The sequence below is a fragment of the Oreochromis niloticus genome, linkage group LG7, assembly GCF_001858045.2.
Source record: "Oreochromis niloticus isolate F11D_XX linkage group LG7, O_niloticus_UMD_NMBU, whole genome shotgun sequence".
NCBI classification, from domain to species: domain Eukaryota; kingdom Metazoa; phylum Chordata; class Actinopteri; order Cichliformes; family Cichlidae; genus Oreochromis; species Oreochromis niloticus.
In genome coordinates, this window is record NC_031972.2 from 47,591,892 (window position 1) to 47,615,431 (window position 23,540).

A 23,540-nucleotide genomic window follows, 5' to 3' on the forward strand; every position below is an offset into this window, starting at 1 on the left:
CAAGTTTCTTTTGTTTTGTTTTTAACCTCAGGGTGTTGTATTTACTATTCTTTTCTGGGTCACTCTGTGGTGAGGGCTGATTGTGTGTGCGGTCAGTCGCTAAGCTAGGGGATACCACGTAGCCTCAGGGAGGGACTAGTGTTGCCTGTTCCTCATGTATTTCTGTGGGCCTGTGAGCTTATCGATCCCCAAGTGGCTCTAGGTAGTGAATGTGACATAGCACTTAAAAGCAGTAACAGTGAACTCAAAAGACAACTTTGGCAAGGTTTTTGTTTTGTTTCACGCAAATCTTTATGAGTGAAAAGTGTCAAGACAAAAAAACCTCATTGTCTGTCATCTCTGTTTGGTGCAGCTCATTTCAAATCAAGGGGAGGCAAGACTAACAGACAGAAAGAGAAAGACCTACATGTCTGCGTGCATGAATGTGTGAGATCTACAAGGCTGATGAGAAGAAGATATGTAAAACAAGTGCTGCCCCCGAGTGGCTTAAGGTGTCAGGCTAATTGTCAGATCGCATCAAACCCACCTCTTGTATTTTATTCCTTTCACTTCTCACTTGTGACTCTGTAGCTGAACCGTTATTAAAAAGGAAATGAGTAAATATTAAATCGTGTACCTTTCCACCACCTGTGGCAAACATTAGACTAAAGGCAGTCTATTAGAGAGACCAAAAGTGCAAGACAATGGTTGCGCCAAACAGCTGCTCATTATGAATGCAGTTTGGATATTTATATTAATCTAAAAATTCATATCTGTGTTAAATTAAAGTAGCTAAATGTGACACATCAAATTCTGGTCCCAGTTAAACGTTCATACCTGCATCTCGGTTATCATATTGTGGTCTTCACAGGCTCTTTCTCTTGCTCATGCTCAGTCGCCTTCTCTGTTAGTTTATCATGGGACAACAGGCCTGGTGTAGTAATTACAGGCCAAAGGTAAGTCCAGGGAATAATTACATATAATTTCACGGTCAGGCCTCTGAGACTATAACAGGGCCTCCTGCAGGTTATTTGAGATGACTAGACTTTTTTTTGTATTTTTCCAAGTGTGACATTTAAATCCCTAGTGGTTGGAACTTCCCTAAGAGGAATTTGGTGTAGCATAGTGAAGCTATTACGGAAATCACAGTGGGGAGTGTTCAGTGCATTGGTGTTATCGTAGCTACGTTTTTCCCTCTTGAAAGTTCTTAAAAATGGTCTCACTCTCTTGTTTGCCTGGTTTTGTGTCTTTCTTCTTCTTTAGGTTACAACACAGTGGTTCGGATTCCAGCTGGAGCCATGAACATTGATATCAAACAGGTCAGCTACTCCGGAAAACCAGAAGATGACAACTACCTCGGTGAGTGTACCAGTAAGAAGGTGTGGTTTTTAAAGCATTCAGTCTGAATGGAGTGGTAGTCCAAACCAGTCAGATGTGTACATTACATTTCTTCGGTTCTCATCTCATAGGTCAATGCCATTACCCCGAACATAACCATAAACCGCGCTGACTCGATGACCCAGAGCAGTAAAGGCAGACGTTAATGAAAGAGGGGTTGAACTCGAGAAACGAGCCAAGTTACTGTCAAACTGTTTTCAAAAATGAAAGGAAAATGACTTTTTTTTTCTCTTTTTTTACTGAGCACGTATATCGAGGAAATGTGAGGAGCGTTGGTTGAGGGTTCATCGGGAAAGCAAATGGAGTGTCAACCACTCAGAAAGATAAATGAGGCAGCAATAAGTGCTAATTAGATGCATGTGGAGCTTGAGCTGCATGGAAGTAGAAATAAGGGTTTTAGGGTCAGATGGATCTATTCTGTGCTTGCATGTGAGCAAGAGGAGGACACAGGAAAACAAAAAAGACAAGCAACAGAGAAGAGAGAGGGTTTTTTGCTTCATTTGTAAAGTGTACAGGCACCCATATTTCAGATGAATCAAGTTGTCTTCAGGATGTTTTAATTCCAATTGTCAGAAGAAATTTCTGGTGGACCTCTTTTGCCCTGCAAATTCTGGGAGTGCTGTGTGTATTAAATATGGTCAATGTTTGCAACACCCTTTCAGTTTTGCCACTTCAGCTGGTGCAATATGGAGGAATTTGTTTAGAGAATATCAGGGTGACATAAAAGGGTGTCAGTGGCTTTGAAGTTCAAGCGCCATTCTTCTCCATTTATTACTTGTATATTGTGACAATGTTTCAAAATACTTCAACGAAACACGTTGAAAAACAAAAATCATGTAAATACAGTGTTTGCGCTGTGCCGAGAGTCGAGAACAGCCTTTCAGAGCTGGTGAAACATCAGACGTCTCTGTCACCAGTACTCCGAGTATGCTCTGAATGAGTGCTACTTTGAATTCAGTAAATAAACATAATTGCTTTCTCATTTGGCTACTCTCATGGGTGCTATCAATCTTTCTCCCTTTTTCTTCGCTCTTTTTTTCCCCCTTGTGTAATGAAAACTGCACATTAACTTCTTTTCTTCATTGTTGTTCATTTAAGCGTACGCGATTCTGGACAGTGCACAGATTCTTCTGGTCAGGCATAAGAAATATGTGATTTGTTGCCATAAGTTATCTGCGTGCATCATTGTCAGTTCTCTCTGATTATCTGGGATCGCGCAACTTGCAGATTTAAATGCAAAACAACAAAAGTTCTTACTAGGCTTGATTAGATGCATTGTTTTGGCATGTACTCACAGACTGTAATTCAGAGGTGGTTGTTTAGGTATTTGTGTGTATTTGCAATCAGTGAAGATCCTTTGTTTCCACTCCAGTGTCAATCACCGAGGAGAGTCCCGGAGTCTGACTCCACATAAATGCAATTTAGTGTCACCGCTGTTTCAACATACGGTACCTCCTCGGACGGCAGAACAATAGGTTGGCAGCTGTCTGCCAGACTGTTTACTTTAAATGTAGGCTGAAAGTGACAAATGCCGTCTCGCGCATTCCCCAAACTTCAAATTGCGAGGGCAAAGCTTTCCTTCTTCTGTCTCTTGTGGTGAAATGTGTCATTCTCTTCGAATGTCATTTCAGCATTATCCGATAGCCAGTCCAACTTCCTCCTGAATGGAAACTTTGTGGTGGCCATGTTTAAAAGGGAAATCAACTTCAAGGGAACCGTCATTGATTACAGCGGCTCAGACACAAAAGTTGAGCGCATTAACTGCACTGACCGTATTGAGGAGGAGCTCATTCTGCAGGTATTAACAGGAAGTTTTTTTTCTTTTAATGCTTAAATCATATTTATGTTATTACTATGTCAGTTCTGCTTTGATTATTTGCATACTGTGTGTTCTTCTGTTAACGTTTCTCCTCACACCGCTTCAGTTTTCACCTCTGCGTCCTGTTCTGCAAAAGTTTGCTTTCGTTCTCACCTAGTGACACACTGATCTTAATCCCTCTTTTAAAGAGGTGAGAACTCTGTGTGGACAAAATAATAAGCATGTCAGACCTTTGACCTCGCCTTTTCCAACGTTATTCCCACAGGTCCTGTGTGTGGGAAACCTCTACAACCCAGATGTTCGTTACTCCTTTAACATACCCATTGAGGAACACAGGGAGCAGTTTGTCTGGGATCCCTCAGGCTCCTGGCTCGAGTGCAACCGCATCTGCCAGGGTAAGATCTCTTGGCTTCCAAATCTCCACACATGAAGAACAGGATCATTTTTCATTGGCTTCTGTGAATTTAAAACGACTTCAGAAATGGGGGGAAAAAAATGGACCCTTTTGAGCTGCTGGGATGCCTTCATAAATACATAAATGAATATTTTTTAAGCTCAGTGTTGTTCAAAATGTGCAATATTTGTCTTTGTGAAGAGTCAATGGCTAAACACTCCAAAAGTGTGAAGTATACAGGATCAAAATGTGTAATGTGAGCTTCAGTGCAAATAGTATTATTAATTAATATTAGATTTAATATTAGATTTTAAAAACGTACTCAATCAGCCTCTGGTTTATAAAACCCCCCTTCCTTACAACCCCAGTCTGATCCCAGGTAATCACATTAGCTGACACCTTCACCTTCGCCTGGTTTTTACTATACCCCACAAATTTCCGTTTTAGTAGCAAGGTAGTCAGTTTCCCAGTGGATCAGAGTGCACAGCATGTGTTTGAGGGGTGTGAGACCTGCACACCCCTAAGGCTGAAGGATTGAATGTTAAAAAGCTAGCAAGACTTGCTAGAGGTGATGAAATGTGATATTTTTAAGTAAAGTGACTACCAGATGTTGTACGATCTGAACGTTGCTTTATTTCACTGTTTGTGTGCGTGTGTGTGTAGGTGAGCGAAGACGAAAGAGAGTGTGTGTACGTAAGAGCGATCACCTTGAGGTGTCGGAGCAACGCTGTGAACATTTACCTCATCCCGAAGCCGTCAACGAGCCATGCAACACAGACTGTGAAGTCAGGTGTGTATTAAGGTCCCACGGTCCCACTCCCACTGCACGCCCACAATCAGACACTTCATGACAACCCTTCTCTGTCTCGCAGGTGGCACGTTGCTGGAAAAAGCGAATGTTCAGCTAAATGTGGCCCAGGCTACCGCAACCTGGATGTTCAGTGTATGAAGTACAACCTGATGAAAAGACAGAGCGAGAGAACGGAGGCCAGTGCCTGTGCAGACATCCCCAAACCTCCGACCAGAGAGCCCTGCCACGGTGACTGTCTGCTGAAGAGCTGGCAGTACAGCGCCTGGTCACAGGTACAGTCGGGGGAAATTACATTGTACATTGTGAGGGCCTAGCCCAGTTAAGGACGTTTAAGGCATCCAACCTACATGACTTTTCCATATGCAGTGTTCTAAGACATGTGGACGTGGCAGCCGGAGCAGGGAGTCTTACTGCATGAACAATTTGGGCCGTCGGCTCGTGGACAGAGAATGCAATGAATACCAGAGGGTGGTAACTGAAACCTGCAACGACCACCCGTGTCCGAAATGGATTGTCAGTGAGTGGAGTGAGGTGAGCCTGGATGCTCTTAGACATGCAGATATCACCACACAGAAACAGATATCCTAGAATAGAAATGATTTATTCCTCAGAATGAGAAGATGAGTTCAACACACCTCATAAAAGTAAGCTTCTGCCAAGCCACATGCAAGTAATAAACAATCAAATTACTGGCGTACTATATATAGTGTATATGTGATGTAATACAGGGGATACCCTGAGCCTGCAGCTTGAATTGTAACTGTTTCTCTTATAGTGTTCACACCAATGACATAAATAGGACAGGACAATTAGCATAAAAATGTGTACTCACCATCGACTGTTTCGTAGATTTTCAGTAACTTTATAAAAAGCAAACAAACCTCAACCTACAACTCTCCTACCACCAGTGCCTGGTGACTTGTGGGAAAGGGATGAGGCACAGACAAGTGTCCTGCAGCATGGGAGCCAGGGAGGAGAAGCTGAGCGAGCACCTCTGCGACATGTCCAGCAAACCCCCTGCCGTGGGAAGCTGCGAGCTGCCTGAGTGTGCATCTTGGCAAGTTGGCGTCTGGGGAGCGGTGAGTCGTGCGCACGCACACGAGTAAGACACACACACGTACACAGCGGGGCGAGGTGACTCCATTCAGTGTTTGACTAAGGAAATGGGTTGCATGTGTGAGTGCCTAGGAGTTACTCTGTGTATGTGGTTGTGGATATGTGTGTGGTCAAAGAGAGAGAATGTGGCAGTAGGAGACTTAGTGTAGATTTGTAGTGTGTGTGTGTGTAACCTGATATAGCTGCAAGTTACAGCAAAGTGTGCTTACTGTGACACCAGCTGCCATTTCCTTTATGCTACTTTCACTTTGCCCTCATATCCTGTAAGACTAAACCTGACCCACACTATTAGAGACACACATGCACATTCAAATGTACAATTTTCCCACTGTCTCTGGGTAGATTTAACTACATTTTAGTAAAGAACAAACTAAATAAAACAGGCATGAATGGGCGTTTTTCACAATTCATAGTGTAGTTTACATGTAACTAATAATGCACTCCCAGACATGTTTGTATTAAGTCAGATAGTAGTATTTACAGAGCTGGAATATATCGACTCATTACTGCCTGGGTAATTTGCAGTTCAAATAAACCTATCTTGTGGCACTTCCTGTGCTCGCGTGTGGTACCTAAACATGATGGGAGAGCCTTGTATGTGAATTAAGAACTGGGTAAAGGGTCGAGTTGTGGCTCTGGGTGTGTATGTGAATGGATGTCTGTGTGTACGTGTCAGGGTCTCTGCTGAGCAGGACCTTGACTGAGGCCCTGTCTAAGATATCAACCTTCAACCTCCAACTTCAGTAGAGTTGGCATAGGTGCGCATGTGTGTAATTTATTTTTTTCTTTTAGTGTTCAGTGACCTGTGACCATGGCTACCAGATGAGAGCTGTAAGGTGTGTGTCGGGGGATTACGGCGACACAGTAGATGACAGAGAGTGCAATGCTGCAGCGATGCCCAGAGACAGTCAGGTAAAAAGAAACCTAAGATCGTGCATCATCTTAAGTCAAGAGGAAACCATAAAGAGTCTTAATTAATAGTTTTTAAATGGATTTTACCTTAATTTCACCATAATATGAAATATTTCGCAAACAGTTGTTTTTTATGGGACTACTCCCTGAAAATATATTGTAATATGACCTTCAAATATAAACACACACACACACACACACACACACACACACACACACACACACACACAACGCTCATTACTACTGTAAATCCGGCAAGTGGCACGCACAATTTACATTACTGATGAGTTTATGTTCGTAAGCCAATTTAAAGCAGCATTAAGTAATTTCTGATTACTTTGGAGGAAGTGGAAAAAGCACTAAAGGAATCTGTATTTTGTCACCGTTAGAAACACGTCTTCTATCTGAACAACCACCAGGCATGAAGCAGTGTCACAACACAGAGTCAATCTCTTGTCAGAGCTGCAAATGAATGTTAATATATCAGCATTAAATCCAACATTAACCTTCCTGTTTTGGCTTTACCAGCTCCCAATGGGAAGTCTAGCACTTTAAATTGCTAAACGCTTTATTATGTTCCCCATCTTGTTCCCCATCTACTTGCCAACTGATTGTGGTTTGGTGCTGGTCAGGTAACACAAATGTAAAGTGGGTTTATCAGAGCCTTTTGAGTGAAAACAGCTGCCTGCTGTGGCTAGAAAGGAGGTTGACAAGAGTGATGGAACTGATCTAAACACTGCAGCTGTGGGTCAACAATGAGCTAAAAGTTGTGGTAAGGCCTGATATGGCAGATTATTTTTTTAAGATATAGACATGGACAAGTGCCGCTTTAAATCTTACTAGATTTTGCTTGAAAACTAATATAATAGTGCCTACACCTCCTCTCTAGCTAAATATACCTACTTGTTACCGACTTAATATTTACTGTTAGATACAGTTTGTTTCCAGCATCGCTTTCCCAAATCTTCTCTTCACACTAGTGCAAGTTTAGTTTGGCTTCCAAACAAGCTGAGGTCATAAATTTTGCTCAAAGGTACCCTCCCTTTACTCAGATTTTAGATGCGTATAAAGAAACTAGAATTTAGGTAGAGTCTTTTAGTGTCAGTCTTGGAACATGCATAATTCTGCAGAATGAAGGGAAACATACAGGTAACACTGACTTAAAAAACCTTTTTGATGCCTTGTAAGGGTTCATTGACAATGATGGAGACTCAAGGCATTTGACTGATCTTAAAGTTTATAGATAAGTGATCGTTTCTAGGTGTTTGATTTAAGGCTGTCTTCAACAGTACTAACTTTTAGGGTTCTAGAGCTTAGAAATGGAAAGATATACATTTTTGGGGTATATCATAACTTATTGTATAAATAACCATATTTTGCCCCAATTTGTTTCCTTTACCCTATTCCTTTAAGACAACTTAAGATCCTTGCATATTTGCTTATTAGCTCATCACAGGGCAGTTTGTTACAATGTTTGTCATTGAAGGACTGTGAGATGCCATCATGTCCACGAGCCTCTCCAGCACAAAGCACGCCTCGTCCAGACAACTCTGCGCAGTTCCTGACTCAGTGGAGATACGGCTCTTGGACCGCGGTAAGGAAATAACTTGAGGTTGATGGGTCTGTTAGAGCATATTCCAGTGAGCATAATAAACGCAGTGTTTTGTTAACTTGTAAACAAATCTTTGTACTGTTCTGTTCATCACTGTGTGTGTAGATTGAGTAAAAGTAGGACTGTAGGGCTCTGACAAAGAATGAAAAATAAGAATATTGATGGAGCAATTTGCATGTGGTTTGTGTGTGTGTGTCTCAACCACACTCAAGTCATGTTATGTGTTTATGAATATTAGGTTGACATATTCAACTTCACCGTATATCCCAACATTCCTCTAGAAATTACATACTGCACAAAACTACAATCCTCTTTTGCATTGTCTGTTTTACCCCCTGCTGTATCTACACACTCACACAGACATACAATATGCAGACACGTGCAGGCTCCAGTGTCTTGGCAAAGAGGTCCCTCCGCCTTTCTAATACTTTGCATTGTTATTCGGAGCAAATGGGAACCAGATTTCATCTAAACACGAGTCTTCGGTTTCTGAGATTGAACCCCATCTGTCAATCTGAAAAACCGGTGTGAGCTCACATGTCAGAGGCCAGCGCCAGTATGGTCTTTCAGACACACATGCTCCACATGCACATATATACATGCATGCATTCACCAAGGAGCAGAATTGCCATCCTCAGAGTGACATTGATATGAAAGCGATATTAATGTTTCTGTTTGAGCTAGAGCTGCTTGATTGCATTAGATATTCATCTCTTCAGAAATGTTTCCATGGTGTCGCGCTGAGATGGCAGAAGTATACCTACAGAGCATGATTATGAGTGCTGAGGGAGTTATGTCAGGATACCAGTGACAATGAATTCATTTGTAAGGTGAAGAAGTCACAGTATATAAGTTTCAAAAAAATAATAAAATTGCCCCTTTCCTGCACAAAAAAGCCAGATTATTACTGTAATGAAATTAGGCAACAATACTTTAAACATGGCCAAAAGATCCACATCAGTGACTTGAATTAGATGAGGTAAAGTTGAACCCTTTATCATAAGTATCATGCCATACAGCACTCCTGGATGTATTTTGTATTCTAATTCTCATCTCTCGGGAACCATTTGAATTTTCTCTCTAGCCCAAAATGGTCGAGGGGTTACAGTAAAGTGGAGCACACAAATCTAGAGCTGATTTTTCTGTCCATGTTCAAACAGCAGTGAATGCTTGTGAATGCTTTGTGCTACCAAATATCACAGTAAAGCGTGCCCTTCCTTCTTTACAAAACCATTAGAATTTTCTCTCTAGCACACATTGTAGCAGAGTTACTGTTATTTAAAGAGCGCTTATAAAATGGGCCTGCTAACAAAAGGGTTGGCACACAGCTATGCCAATAGGAGAGAATTGGTAACAATAATGATAATGAATAATACAAGTTAAATTAAATAATAAAGAAAACAAAAGAAAAATATTGACTGTCATGAAGAAGAGAAAGCAGAGACCAAAGCCTTTTTGTACCAGGCTGCAAATATGTTTGTTTCTGCTGTAAAGTTAGGCAATTTATAATGAGATTCTTTTTTAGGAAGCCTCAAGTGGCAATAGGAGGAAATGCAGTATTCAACACTCTTTTGTTTGTACTTTCAAATATTGTGTCTGACATCATATAACTAAGAAAAGATAAGAAAGATATGAGAAAAAGTATGAGTTGTTCATCCAGAAATAGTATGGTATAACTTTTGCACAACTGGTGAAAATCCAAGTTCACGAAAACGCATATTTCCCTGGAAATATAATGTGTACCTTGTATATATATATATAAATATAAATACTATATAGAGTATGCTCACATAATTGTGTGATGCAGTGGGTGGTATCGCTTTGAAAACAAGAAACAAAAAACAAACAAGGTTGAAAGATTTTTTTTTTTCAAATTCCATGTGAGAGAGCTCTGCTTGTATGTGCCTGTCCTGCAGTGCTCCGTGTCCTGTGGCAAGGGAAAGCGGGCTCGTTATGTCAGCTGCCGAGATGTCCACGGAGGAGTGGCAGACGAATCCTACTGCGCCCACCTGCCCCGCCCCGCTGAGTTTGCCACCTGCTTCAGCCCCTGTGGGCAATGGCACGCCGGTGAATGGTCACCTGTAAGTAAAACATCCAGCTGTGTCCAATAGAAACAGATGTTTCCAACAATTTTCAAATCGTGTTGAAACACAATGAGCTGTAAACAGCACTGTTCATGACGTCACTAAACCAGCATTTGCGTTGAGTCAGTGATGAGCTGTAGTTATTGCATGAATTTTCTTGCGTGAAAAACAAATTCCTTATACTATTGGAACCCAAGTGAGATTTCTTTGATTTACAGTTTATGGTGGGACCAACCTGCTAACTCTATATTGTCTGTTGATTTCTCACTCATCATGTTTTTCCCCTTTGGTCTCTACGCGCCACAGCTGGCTGAGGCGGGCGGCTGCCTTTCCTGTGCATAGTTTTGTGGGAGGATTTTCTTGTTAAAAGGGAGTTTCCCATTGTCCCCCTAATTGCATTACATTTTAATGTCACATAATGTTGATTTCTACTCTTGTTGTATTCATGTTGTTAGTCTCATGGGGACTTCCCATCAAAAGAACTCACCATGAATTACCGCAAATCTGTTCATGGGAACATCAGTGAAAACAACACTGCTCAAATGTAATTCAGAAAATGGAAAACCTCCAACAAAAATGTCATGAGAGAGATAAATTACAAAAAAAAATCTTGAAATTGATCAAAAGCAAAATTTTAAAAAAGGGTAAGCAGTCATTCACTATCCAGACATAACGAGTATATAGAAAATGTTTGGTTACTAGTGTAACCACGGTTCTCTGCTAAACAATATTCCACAGTGCTCGTGGAAGTGGAGGCATCCCAGCGATTCCTCTGTGTGGTTTATACCCAGGTGATGCCTGAGGGGATGGGTCAACCCACAAGCAGCTGGGCAAGGGCAAGACGCCACCAGTGGTTACCTGACAATATTCAGTGGTAGCAGTAATCACTAATGCTCAGCTAGCAATAGCTAAACAAATATAAAACTCAAGCTATTTGATGTGTTTCAGTTATGCAACAACCACTACTAGAAGAATATATTCTCTTGATGTAAATATATACTACAAATATAATTTAGTAGTTATTCCTGAAACTAGAAATACCCACATTAATGGTCTAGCCTTGATGGTTACATCAGCATAAGGTGGATCATTTTGGCCCAGGACTGCTGAGGAGTTCTTGTGATCTTTGTAGGGAAGAAAGCAGGAATGCATGGTTTGGGGCTAGGGGCTATTATTAAGGGGGTTCTGGGAACCTGTGTCCTTGAGGTGATTGGTCTGTCTTGGTCAGACTAGTAGTGGTGGTGGTCGTGGAGCTTCCGCAATTGGTCACACAAGACGGCGCTTCTCATAGTGCGAAGGTTTGAAAGACGACATTGAGTCTTTCTTAAGGTATCCAAAAGCCCACATTTTTCTGTCTTATGAAAACATCATATGGTTCGCAGAGCTTTGCAGAACATGCAGTAGATTTTCTTTTTTCCAAGCATTTTTTTTCTCGTTAAAAATCACAGCTCTTCATCATCTTTCACCTTTGTTTAAAACTCTTTGGCTCTCTGTTCCCTTCCCACAGTGTTCAGTGACTTGTGGTGTAGGAAGAACCACCAGACAAGTGGTTTGCTCCAACTACCCCCAGCCAGTGGACCAGTCTTTCTGTGACCTGGATGAGAGGCCCGTGACAGAACAGGAGTGTACTGCTGCACCCTGTCCTTCTGTTTACCAACGCCAACGCATTAATGACCAGCCCTACGAATATCCTCAGGATCCAGGACGTCACCCAGGGCACAGCAGCTGGAATGTGCCTTCAGCAGACAACCAATGGAGGACCGGACCTTGGGGCGCAGTATGTTCAGCATGAGATAGTTGAAGAAATAGCAGAGTTCAAATATATTTTGTCAAAGTTCCTTTTAATGCATTTGGGTTATTAATGTCTTTTTTTACGTACAAAATAAGTAAACTTTCATATTAAGGTAGAACCAGCAGTGTATATACAGACCATACCTATATAACATGTTGTTGAGAGACCTTTGTGTGTGTGTGTGTGTGTGTGTGTGTGTGTGTGTGTGTGTGTGTGTAAACACATTCTTGCGAACACATCTAGTAGGAGTGAGGTAGCAGTTGTTTTCATTTCCCAGGGCAGAAGGCCATACATGGTAAAGGACTTTATGGACAGCTTAAAAGGAATACTGAAGGCTGCAGTGTATACATAGTATATGTCATATTTCATGTCAGTGTCAGTGACTGGTATTTAGCAATACCGAAAAAACAATACGGTATCAAAAGTGTTGTTTTTGATGGTCCCATGAACAGAGTCAAAAGGTAGTGCCTTGATTCCTTGGCTGAAATTAGTTCAGCATGAACAAATCCAAATAGTTTGAGGCAGTTGAGGCTCTTAATATACTTGGCTTTGAATCGGGTTGGCCCAAATTCAGATAGAATGCCATGTTTCATTTCTTCTTTTAATCCTTTTAACCTTGTTTGGTAGTTTTACATCTGCATAGTGTTTACATGTGTGGAGGAAGGTCAGTGTAGGTGTGGTTGTCCCTGTTGGTAGTAGTGTTATTGTTAGTGTTATCTAAAAAGCACTTTTTACATGCATTTGGCATGAAATTGCTCATGTGTTTCCAACCAATTACCAGTGTGAAGCCAAATACAGTGTTACATATGGGTCACTTGTAGTCAAATTGTCCCTATTGGGATTATGTATGTACTCTTACACTTCATAAATAATGGGTGCGGTGGAGACTGAAAGTTGGGAGTTACTTCTTTAGACTCATGTAAACATGATACTGCTGCAAACAGATTCTATAAAGAGACCTTACATTTGTTTTATGTTAGATGTGAATTCAAGAGCTTGGTAGTCCAATCATTTTTAATTAATCATAATCATTGTCTGAATATAATTGCATATTTTGTGTGCTCTCCAGTGTTCCAGCACCTGCGCAGGAGGCTTCCAGAGGCGGGTGGTTGTTTGTCAGGATGCTGATGGACGCAGCAACAACTACTGTGATGAGAGGGTTAAACCTGCTGAGTCCAAGAACTGCGATTCTGGGCCATGTCCTCTGTGGAACTACGGTGTTTGGGGAGAGGTGAGACCATATTTATAGTTAGAAGTGCAGTTCGCTCGTCTCTTTTGTTTTCCATTGATCATGTATGCGATCCCCATCTGTGTTTGTGTCTTTTTTATCATACACAAACAGGGACTTGGTGTAAAAATCTGGTAGTCAAAGCAAACTGATCTGGAATCCAAAAAACAGAACATTTTGTTTGCTGTTCCCCTCAGTGTACCCAAACTTGTGGTGGAGGAAGGAGAACTCGCTTGGTGGTATGTCAAAGGCCCAATGGACAGAGGCTCAATGACTACAACTGTGACATCCTAGACAAGCCACCTGACATGGAGCAGTGCAACTTGCAGTCCTGCCCAGGCTCTGCCTCCTGGCACCGTGACCCATGGAAGCCGGTATGATAGTACTAACTAATTTACCTTCAGTGCTTATTCTTCCTCAAGAGAGGTGTGTGCTGCACTTACTTCAGATCTGCGTTCTCAGTGTGTTTTCAGCCTGAAACTATCAAAGGTTCTGAAGCAAGAGCTGGGTTATCTCGCACCACTGTTGCCTACCCAGCTCGAGCCCACCCAGATGGGCCCTGCAGTGGCATGGGGCTGATTACAATTTAAAAAAAAGGAGGAAAAACATACACAAAACAACACTGCTCCACTTAGGGAATCATTAAAAACACATGGATCCCATTTATGAGCCAAGGCTCCAAATTAAAACGTATAAATCAGGACAGTGTTGTCTAACAATGCCATATATTTCTAACTCCAGAAAATATTTATTTTATACATGAGGCGTGAAGTAAATGATTTATGTTGTTATTGCTGTCTTCACCCTGTGCCCAAAGTACACAAGTGTATATTTGTGTATAAGAGTTAATATTATGACCTTTATTGAACAGCAACAACAACGACTATCAGTGCATTTTGTGTGTGTATTTTTGTACAGTATGATGATATTTTGCAAGTAGCTGGTTATATTTAATATTTCGCTGGTGCTCTTGGTCAAACCTCTCGTGTCTCTCAATGAATACTGACATTTTGTACAGAGGAAAATATTTTCCGTCATTTGTTTTGACTTAGATTTTAATGCGTCTCTGTTGGGTTAAACTGAAAATATATGCAGTAATGTTTAAGGGAAAAAAGAGAATTTCACAAAAGGACGTAAAAGGTCGTTTTGAAATTATATTTAAAACCTAAAATTAAAATGCAAAGTTATTCAACAAGAGGCATTATAGTAAAGGTTGTTTAATATATGATATAATGTACGTCACACGGGAGAATTCCGTACTTTCCAACCACTTTCAAAGACGTGTCCCAGTTCTCACTGTGTATACTTCATCTTCCAGTTAGAAGGGGATACGTCATCATAATAAGGTGCTAATAACTTAATTTTAAATATTGATGACTTATCGGTATTGTGAAGATTGAATTTTTATCATATTTCCAGGCTTAGAAATTATTTATTTATTCTGTTTCTGGTTGATAGCATCAGTTCAGCTTAGTCAGTGTGCAGTAAATCAAAACCGTCAAGGAAAGCACGCAGATACCTCCTTTGTGTAAAATTACAGTCGATTGTTGTTGTTTCTCTTTCATCCTTTGGCCAGTTTTATTTCTGAAGGATTTCGTTCAAATGAATCATATTTATTTGTTCACAGTGCATTATTAATTGTTGCAACTTTAATATTTTGTTGCAGTTTAGACTTGTGTAATGCTTCACTTGAATTATTTGACATTTTTCACACGTCCGCCAAATAATTCTGCATTTGGAGGGTTATTAATGTCATTTTTTTTTACGTACAAAAAAAAAGTAAGCAAAGTATGCAAAGACGAAATTCTGCCTTGGTCTTTGCATACTTTGCTACACTGAGAGGCAACATGTTCAAAGAGCCACATCGTTTCCAAATTCGGCTGTCAGGTAAAAAGTATGTTATATATTAGTATGAAGACTAAATATTATTTCAGAAATATGTTTGCTGCTCTTATTGTTATAATCTTTAAAGAGCAACTAAACACCCGAACCTTGAAGCCATTTTTTCTTTAACATTTCATCTTTCGTTAGTAATGTTGAAGTGAAGGCGTGTTTGTGTCATTACAGGTGCAACTAGGCACACATTCAACCTTAATATGGATGAAAGACTTGAAATGTTTAACTAAGTAAAAGACGGCTCTTCAGTCCGGTATTAGTAACGTAAACTGTGAACACTTTGTAACTTATCCAGGTAAACACAGTGCATTTGCCATATACAGTCTGAGTATGTGTTGGACTTACACACTGTGCAGGGATTGAATCTATATTTGCAGAGTCAGGCTTCCACAAACACTTAATTACCAGTCATACACTGTAACATGTGTAAATCCTCCGAGTTACATTTGGATTAAGCCAACATAAAATTATCATGACAAATATTTCAGGTGAAGTGTTGCAGCTTGGTCTCTGTTTATGTTGGTATCCTTCCCAGTGGAGGAGGATCGCAGTCTCCCTCTTTTTGTGTTTTTTTTTTTTTTTTTTTTTGCTTCTCTCCCTGCGTATTTGTGTGAAGACTTTCCACTACAACCGAGACTCCTCACCCATGGCAGTTTCACTCCCAGTCGTTTTATTAAACTCTGTGGTGCAAAGTTGCACAAACCCAAAGGGCCAACTCTGCTTTATTTTGCATATTTTGGTACGTTGTTGTTCTTGTTGCTATTTATTTCATTCACATGCGAAATATATAAATATGTTAAATTAGCTGTTTCCAACTGTAAAGAACATTAAAGAAACATAACTGTGAAATTTGTGTTGTTTCTCACTGTAATATTTTATTGACAAACAAACAAACAAAAAAACAACACTGGACTTTAGTGAATGTCATAAGGCCAAAAATGTTGCACAAGGAACGGCAAGACAGAAAAAAACACGTTGCTTTGCAAGGGTTAAAGGTAAATAGCCACTGACTTTACAAAGAGTTTGTTTTCATGTACAGTGACTTTTTATATACAGTACATTTATATGCTCTACATACTGCGTACATGCAATACACACACAGTTTATGTACAAAGTTAACATGCAGCACCCCATAGAAAAGATGTGATCTGCAGGCCATTAGGGATATTTTGGTATTTGACCCTCAATTTGACTTTACTGTTTTGTTTTTCAGTAATCCTTTAAATAATTTAAACTTAAACTCTGCTTCTATAGTGTTTCACATACCTTGGCACATTACAGTGTAATAACACTCCAGGCCCTTTCCCTTTTATGTGTTTTAACATTTTCTTCTGTAATCTCTTTGGAGAAAAACATGCAGAGTCCAAATTAAACCGTAGCGCTGGGTGGCACATCTGTTTACCATTGTATTAATAGTGCTCTCTGTAATGCATTTGGCTGGAGACAGTGTAATATTATCTTTTTGTTTTTTAACCGCAACAATAATTGGTATTAATTTTTTTCTGGCAAGTCTTGTTTAGTTTTTGGAAAAAGGAGTAGAAATTCTGAAAAAAAAAAACCCCAAACACTATTTGCAAAATGCAGGCAATTATAATCTTTGAAGTATTGTCAAACTCTATATTTAAATTAGTATTTCAACAAAGCCTTCAAATAACCCATAATATGCCAGAATTACTAAATTCTTTAAAAGTAAATGATTATTTGACCTATTGACCCGCAAAGCACCAATGTACACAACACAATAATTATTATTGTCTTTTTCTATTCAAAATTACAATTATCAATACATCTTCTGTAATGCATAAAGTGTTATATAATATAGGAATTCGCAATGACTCAAAACGTACTTGTTGTTCATGCAAACAAACCTTTTTTGTTCAGGTGAAATAGGAGAGGCAGGTGAAATAGGCAGCGTGGTGGGGAGGTGGGGGGCAGGCAGTTGTTTTAATTAACATTTCAAATATTGCTCATGGCTTTGGATTTATCTTACCTTATGTAAAAGCATCTTACCTTTGTAATATCCACCAAATCTTTTTTTTATAATTTTCAACCTTCAGTTTTATACATATCAGTTTGGAGCAGTAGTTCATATGTTAGTTGTTATATGTTACATCATAAATCAAATATATTCAAACACCCACCTTTTTTCTGTCAAAACATTTCATAAGAGACTGTAGTATTAAAATCCTTTAATCTTGCAGAGACACCCTTAATTGCCATCCATTTTAATCAAGCCCTCTCAATATTTTTAAATCAGACTACAAACCTGGAAATAAACCTGACTGCATACTACCATCTTGAAAACATTCATAAATGAGCTCTGCCTCTCTCTCTCTCTCTGCCTCTCGATTTATAAAATCTTTACACTCTTAAACTGACTTTTCAAAACTCACCTTTTCAGATTGAGACTTGATCTCAGACACTAATCTTGCTTGTTGTGCCCTTGATTTCATTTTTGTTTTCCTTTTTGGCACCTTCTGCATATTAAAAAATATATCTTGATAAATTAAACTGTTTACTTGCTTCTTCACTGATTGACTGACTGACTTAGGTGTCTTTCCATCGATCTGTTTTAAGTAACCAGAAAGGCCTGACTGATTAGTTACTGTCAAAGCCATATTCATTTTCCCAATACACGCCATCAGAGAGTATTTTAAAAAGAGAAAAAGACACAAAACAATTACCACATTTATTGCACAGGTTCCGGATTTCAGGCACACAGTTCAACATAAACTTTTAGGAACATAAATATCCATTAGCTAATGGTAATTACCTTAAAAGCAATCTTGATGTCAGCTGGGTGTAAGGACCAGCGATACGACTGTGTTGCACCACTTATGTGATTTATGCCTGTTTGTTGTTAACAAAAACATACCATTTCCCGTCGAGTGTGGGTTTCCCATGGAGGGGGGATCACAGTAAAGCGTCTGCACGCTAATCATGCTGCTTCAAATGAAATCCACATGTAGAGCATTGACATACTTGACTCCAGTTTGAGGGCAACAGGGGGGAAACCTCTTCCAAACCTGTCACTTTGGGGTCAGTTGTTTGTGACATCATCAGCCTTGTGATTCCTTATGCTGCCCGTGTGCTAGTTGAGTTTAGGTTGTTGGAGCAGCGGCTGAAAAGTTCTCCCTGGTGCTGGTCACTAGAACAATCATTGCTGTGCTAAATTGGTATCTGAGAAAAGACTTTAACATAAAGGATCAATCACTGGGGCTTACACATTTTGCCAAACCGCTAAGGTTTAGGTGGCACTGATGCTGTGAGATGATATCAGAAGATATCTTGCACAAGTATCGTCATGATCTAGTTTAGTTTAATGAGTAGTTAGGAGAAGTCTCCTAACTACTCATTGTGCTCCTGCTGAAGCACAGTGAGTGTGTGAAAGCTACTGAAAGAAAATAAAGAGTCCATTTAGTGAGCGTAGCTGTTGTGGGTGATCCAGCTTGGGAGCTGATGCAGTGAGATGAACAGAGAGGAGACAGGGATTGAAGGTCTCTGGAAGCATTTAATTTGGTCTTCTCCAGGCTGGCTGAATGGCAGAGAACATGATCGTGTTTTCACACAGGTACAGAACATCTGCTTTTTCTCATTCCTTTAAGCGAAGCACTGTGAAGTGTTTTTAAACCCACAGGAGTTCTTCATAGACTCCACTTACATGAAAAGTCCTCTCACATGAGGCTACCACCACAGACTTAATGGGGCCTGTTCATGTTTGGGCATGTCGATGCTATCAAGTGATGAAATGAAATGGAGCTGTTTCCCCTCTTGTGGGAGCGATAATGATAGATACTGTGTTCTAGCTCAGTTTCAGAGAGCATATAGCGTTTTGCTTCAGCTTTTAGCTAAAATAAAAACCTAAATATATGTTTTTGATCAGACTGTACTGTAAATGCTATATCACCACCTTGTAGGTCTGTTTCTTTTTTTAAGTTATAAAGGATGTTAATTCCACCTCACCACATGACCCCTGCATGATGCATTTGGATTGACGGAGGAACTCTGACTATTATCTGTTCTCCTTCATTGTTGTTATTTACTTTCTGTCTTGATTCCTATTGTATTTTTCCTCCGGTGGAAAATTTTTCCTTTGCTGAGAATTGATACCATCCTTGGACTTGGCTAAAATGAGGTACAGTGTTGCAGAGCTACAAAACAAAAAGAAAATGATGGTGAAAGAGAGGAAAACAATTTATAAGGTAAACAAGGCAATCTCCACACAAAGGCTAAAAACACAACTGAATACCACTTTGAAAATATGCATTAAGAATAAGATTCCTTTGCATCAGTTCCTTGTACATTTCTTTTTCCTAGAAAAAAAGGTTCAGATCTTTCTCTTCTCTGAGCTTTTCCATACATTGCTGTTTGTAATGACAGACAGAAAAGCAGCTGCGTAACATTTAGCAGGAAGGGGAAGTTTGACTTGGCTGCCCCGTGTCACAGGTCACTACTTTATGACTTGTAACTTATCTGCTGTTTGTGTTTTTCCAAGTTGTGCCATCAAGAATTTTCTTTATTCTTATGTTTATATGAGTACTCTTCATTTTTGGCTGTGTTCATTATAGCGCTCATTGCAGGATGTTTAACAAGCTCATTGAGAAATCGCTCAGTGGAATCTTTAGAGTTGGAAAAATTGGCTGGATAGTCCATTTTTTTCCTAATGTCACTTGTTATATTCTATCTGAGTGGTGTTGACTTGAAAAGGAAACTGTGTTGGAGACTGTTGTACATGCCGCTCAACCTGCTGTTTATTTAACTCTTTATGGCAAGTTCATACTTACGCGTTTAGTCAGAATGTGCTGTTTAGTTTTAGCCGTTCGGAAGTTCAATGTGGATCTTGCGTCAGAACGTCTGTCAAAAACTGGACAGACAGAAATTATTTCCACATTATAAAGTCAACTGCATCTGTGGATGAATAATATGGCAAAATCAGCTTGCAAAATTTCAAATTCATGTTATGGCAATATATTGAACGGCAGTCTCATCTGCAGATACTGTATGTGCATTGTCATTGTTCTTATTTCAAATAATCTTATAAACTTGGTTGGAGTTGGATATTCAGTATAAATGAATGAAACTAGGATGGGCAAGTCTGATTGGTTGTTTTAGCCTGTTGGCTAGAAAAGATCTATGACTCTTGACATTCCTCTGCCCAATGACGCCACACTGACCAGCTGTTCCCGTGTTGATAACATATGTTTTGGCTTCTGTCTCTGAAACCTCCCTGAAAAACAAGACCATGAACAGAAAGTCCTGAATGTTCTGTGACACCACGTCTTCCTCTTCTCCTTATCTGAACTTGGTGTGTTCTGCTGCATGCCAAGAACATAGTTACTCGCTATGTCAACTACGTCAGCGTTTGTTCAGTTCCCACCTATTAAAAGGATCCTACCAGGTTAAGACTCTGCTGGGTTAGCATGGTTAATCAGGACAAGTCAACTTTGCTCAACTGAGTGCTACTTTATCACTCAGCCTTGACAACATGTGCTTGAGAGTATGATTCCACACTCTGTTCTTCCTCCAGGTCGGCACTGAGCTCCTTTGAAGACTGTATGCGACTACAGTTTGCCATATGCTTGGTATTACCATCCCCTTGCATTGTGAGCATGCTGCAATGTGATTGGAATGCAACCATGGTGCTCACATTTTAAGATGTGTACTCAGAACCACTTACTGTAGTCAATATACAACACCATAATTGTCCCTGTTCCTCTATTAGGATTTATATATACAAAGCTATTTTAAACGCTAAAGATATACTTTGTTTATTGTCCTATGATCCAGTTTAGTTTCATTAAAAAAAGCTACTATGATGATATATTACTCTAAGAAAAAAGCTGAAATTCTGGGATAAACCAGCATGCAGACAAATTTCGATGGATTTAGAAGGAGGTACATAATATTTTTCAGTTCCAACATAAAACAAACCTGAATTCTGCTTTTATCGCCAAACAAAACCTCTTCATCTCGTAATTATAGTTCAAGCAGCAGTAAATGTTTGCTGCTTAAGGCCATGATGACAAACTAGTCTGTCTGAGCGAGGTGGTTACTTGGTTTTGTGGAATTTTCTTTCCTCTCTGCAAGGTACTGCAAGGTCATATCCATTTATTAGCAGTGTGACACAGTTTTAAACTACAGTCAAGGTTCCCTGGAGTGTTTTAACAATTTCCATGTGTTCTGTTGGCTTACCTGTTTAGATTAAAGGAGTAGGTTGGGTCATCTCGAGGTTTCTGCCTGCCAGTCCTAGACAAAGGCATTGATGCACAAAAAGGTATCTGATATCAGTTTGATTATCCAGTTGGAGTTGCATCCATATGAAATCATAGTGTTCACTTAATCAAAATCAGAGGTCTGTATTTTGTAGTTTCGTAGCATGCAAAAAAGGAGAAAAATGGCATGAATTAGCTGGGTTTGGTTTAGCACTCAATTATGCGATTTGTGGTAGAACTGTGAATCTTGATCAACTCAAAAAGGCTGCTTTAGAGCCACTAAGCAAAATAATGAAAAGCTGTCTCTTTGTTACATGTGGCTGTAAATATTAATTATGTCTTCCTCTGGAGAAGTTTTGTTCTGCATGGGGAAAAAAAGAAAACCTGTTTAACAAAAGCTGTTTTATTTGGCTGATTTTCAACTGCCAAATCTAAAGCTGTTGAGTCGTTCCATTTTAGAGTAATCCACATTATGCCTAAATGAACCTCACTGGATTACAGTAGGCTTAGCCCGCCAAATCATCTGAAATTAATTGCTGGGACAACGTGGGAGGGCAAATCTGTCTCAAGAGGGTTTAATTTCTCTCCCGTGTGACCTGTTGATTTATACGTTTTTCCCAAGGAACTGTGAACCTGTATTCAAAACACTGCTACACCTTAGCACACCTGAATAATACTAGAAGTCCCACACTACTAATAAAACATACAGTACATAAGTAGAGGTTCAGATGAAGCAATTTTTCATCAGTAAAATGCACTAAAAACTAACATAAGTATGTGTGTTGATGTATTTTCCACCAAGAAAATAAAAAAACAGATACATTTTAAGTTTGACACTGTACAAATGCAGGATATAAAAGACAAGCAGCAGGCTGAATGATAGGGAAAATGGTCTTACCTGAGTGGGTGCTGGTGAGTGAAGCAACCCAGCTGTAGATCGCTGAATCAGAGGTCCCTGAGTCCTTGCCCTCCTCTTGCTCTCAGAGGTGAAACTGTCTTTTGGTCCCACGCGCTGTGCCAGCTCTCTGTGCTCTGTGTTATCGGCCATGATTAAGTAATGGCTGACAGATGAGGCTGGCCGGGTTGCAGGAGGAGCGCGATGCCATATAATGTCTTTTCTCTCACTGTTAAAACGCAGATAGAGTTCAGCTGGGGGAGCGTAGCTCGTATGGCTGTGATTTCCTTTTTTTCCCTACCCCTTTTTTTTTTGCCTTTCTCTTTCTTCCTGCTTCTTTTACAAGAATGAGGAGGGGCCAGCCCCACTCCTCATTCCCCCCCCTCCAACTTGTTTGCCTCTCTCTGCTCTTGTCTGAGGTAAAGGGGAGTTCTGTTTTCCTTTTTGAATGAGCGTGCAGCAGGTATGTGAATCTGCCGTGCTCGGGGACTAGTCACTCAGGCTCTGGCCCTCGGCTTTGATGTCGTCTGTCAGCTGAGCAGGCCCTGTGTTTAAAATGCCTTGATAATTACAATGTGTATGATGCGTGTGTGTGCAGTGTCAACCTCTACCCGCACCATACTTACGAAGAAAAGGCAGGATGAGGTGGCTTTGTTGAAAGTCTTTGAATGGAGCATATGATTATTAGATTGTTTAAACAGGAAAACATTCCTCTACCTCCCAGAATGTGAAGAAAAACACAAACTCCACATCTGCAAAGCCCATAGGTCACCATCTCTGAGTTATGCAATAATCTGAGATCATAATTAGAGGACAGTAAAATATAATGTTCATTATCTGGACTGGAAAAAATGCTAAGGCAAAATCTCATCTGGTGTATTTGATTCTAGCATCCCATTTTTTTGGAGTGGCTTTGTATACAGGCACTCACTCAGCAAGAAGAAATAGGCACCCTAATCGCTGTCTGTACCATCTCAGGCAAAGGCCATTTCAGATCTTTTTATTGGTGTGTCTGGTTTTTATTTTTCATGCCTTTTTTTGCGTCCTCTTGCCTCATTGTCTAAATTTCCTGAAGTGTATCTAAGTTCCTTATTGGTGCCAGATGAATGTCTCGCGTGTGCATCTACAGTGTGCTTTGCATTGCATCCCTTGTCCCTCCTTCCCGTGCCTCTGCTGCTCTAAAAGCAATCCCTGTGTTTACAGGTTCAATTGTTTCGCTGTATTCCATCAGCATGGCTGTTTAACATAAAGGTTTTTCATCACCTTTTTGGGTTGCTTAGTTAAATTTGTTTTAAATTTGTGTTCAGTTGGCCTTTAAGTGTTGGGTCAAAAGGGTGTTCTTCTGTTGAGGCCTTAAGTTCTGCATTAAGTGCAATTGTTTATGCTTATTGA

General features: G+C 40.0%; 1 protein-coding gene and 1 long non-coding RNA gene across 4 annotated transcripts in view; one reads left to right on the forward strand and one right to left on the reverse strand.

Moving 5' to 3' along the window:
• The window catches only part of LOC100709964 (A disintegrin and metalloproteinase with thrombospondin motifs 20), a 75,671-nt gene that overhangs the window by 40,005 nt on the left and 12,126 nt on the right, over positions 1-23,540 (forward strand). For both annotated transcript variants that reach the window (XM_005451005.4, XM_025909113.1), the window contains 13 exons: positions 1,243-1,338; positions 3,009-3,175; positions 3,462-3,591; positions 4,254-4,380; positions 4,463-4,673; positions 4,768-4,932; positions 5,310-5,480; positions 6,310-6,429; positions 7,916-8,023; positions 9,958-10,122; positions 11,633-11,902; positions 12,987-13,148; positions 13,343-13,519. In XM_005451005.4, the coding sequence (XP_005451062.1) occupies positions 1,243-1,338; positions 3,009-3,175; positions 3,462-3,591; positions 4,254-4,380; positions 4,463-4,673; positions 4,768-4,932; positions 5,310-5,480; positions 6,310-6,429; positions 7,916-8,023; positions 9,958-10,122; positions 11,633-11,902; positions 12,987-13,148; positions 13,343-13,519 (2,069 nt within the window). The remainder of the gene's footprint in view (positions 1-1,242; positions 1,339-3,008; positions 3,176-3,461; positions 3,592-4,253; positions 4,381-4,462; positions 4,674-4,767; positions 4,933-5,309; positions 5,481-6,309; positions 6,430-7,915; positions 8,024-9,957; positions 10,123-11,632; positions 11,903-12,986; positions 13,149-13,342; positions 13,520-23,540) is intronic.
• LOC102076956 (uncharacterized) lies at positions 15,307-22,590 on the reverse strand. 2 transcript variants are annotated; one of them, XR_003220940.1, is made up of 4 exons: positions 22,152-22,590; positions 21,234-21,287; positions 19,826-19,949; positions 15,307-19,192 (listed from the first exon to the last, which is right to left on the reverse strand). It is a non-coding gene; the product is annotated as an uncharacterized LOC102076956 (long non-coding RNA). The 2 variants fall into 2 exon arrangements; XR_001224250.3 differs by having other exon boundaries at positions 19,826-19,905; positions 22,152-22,565.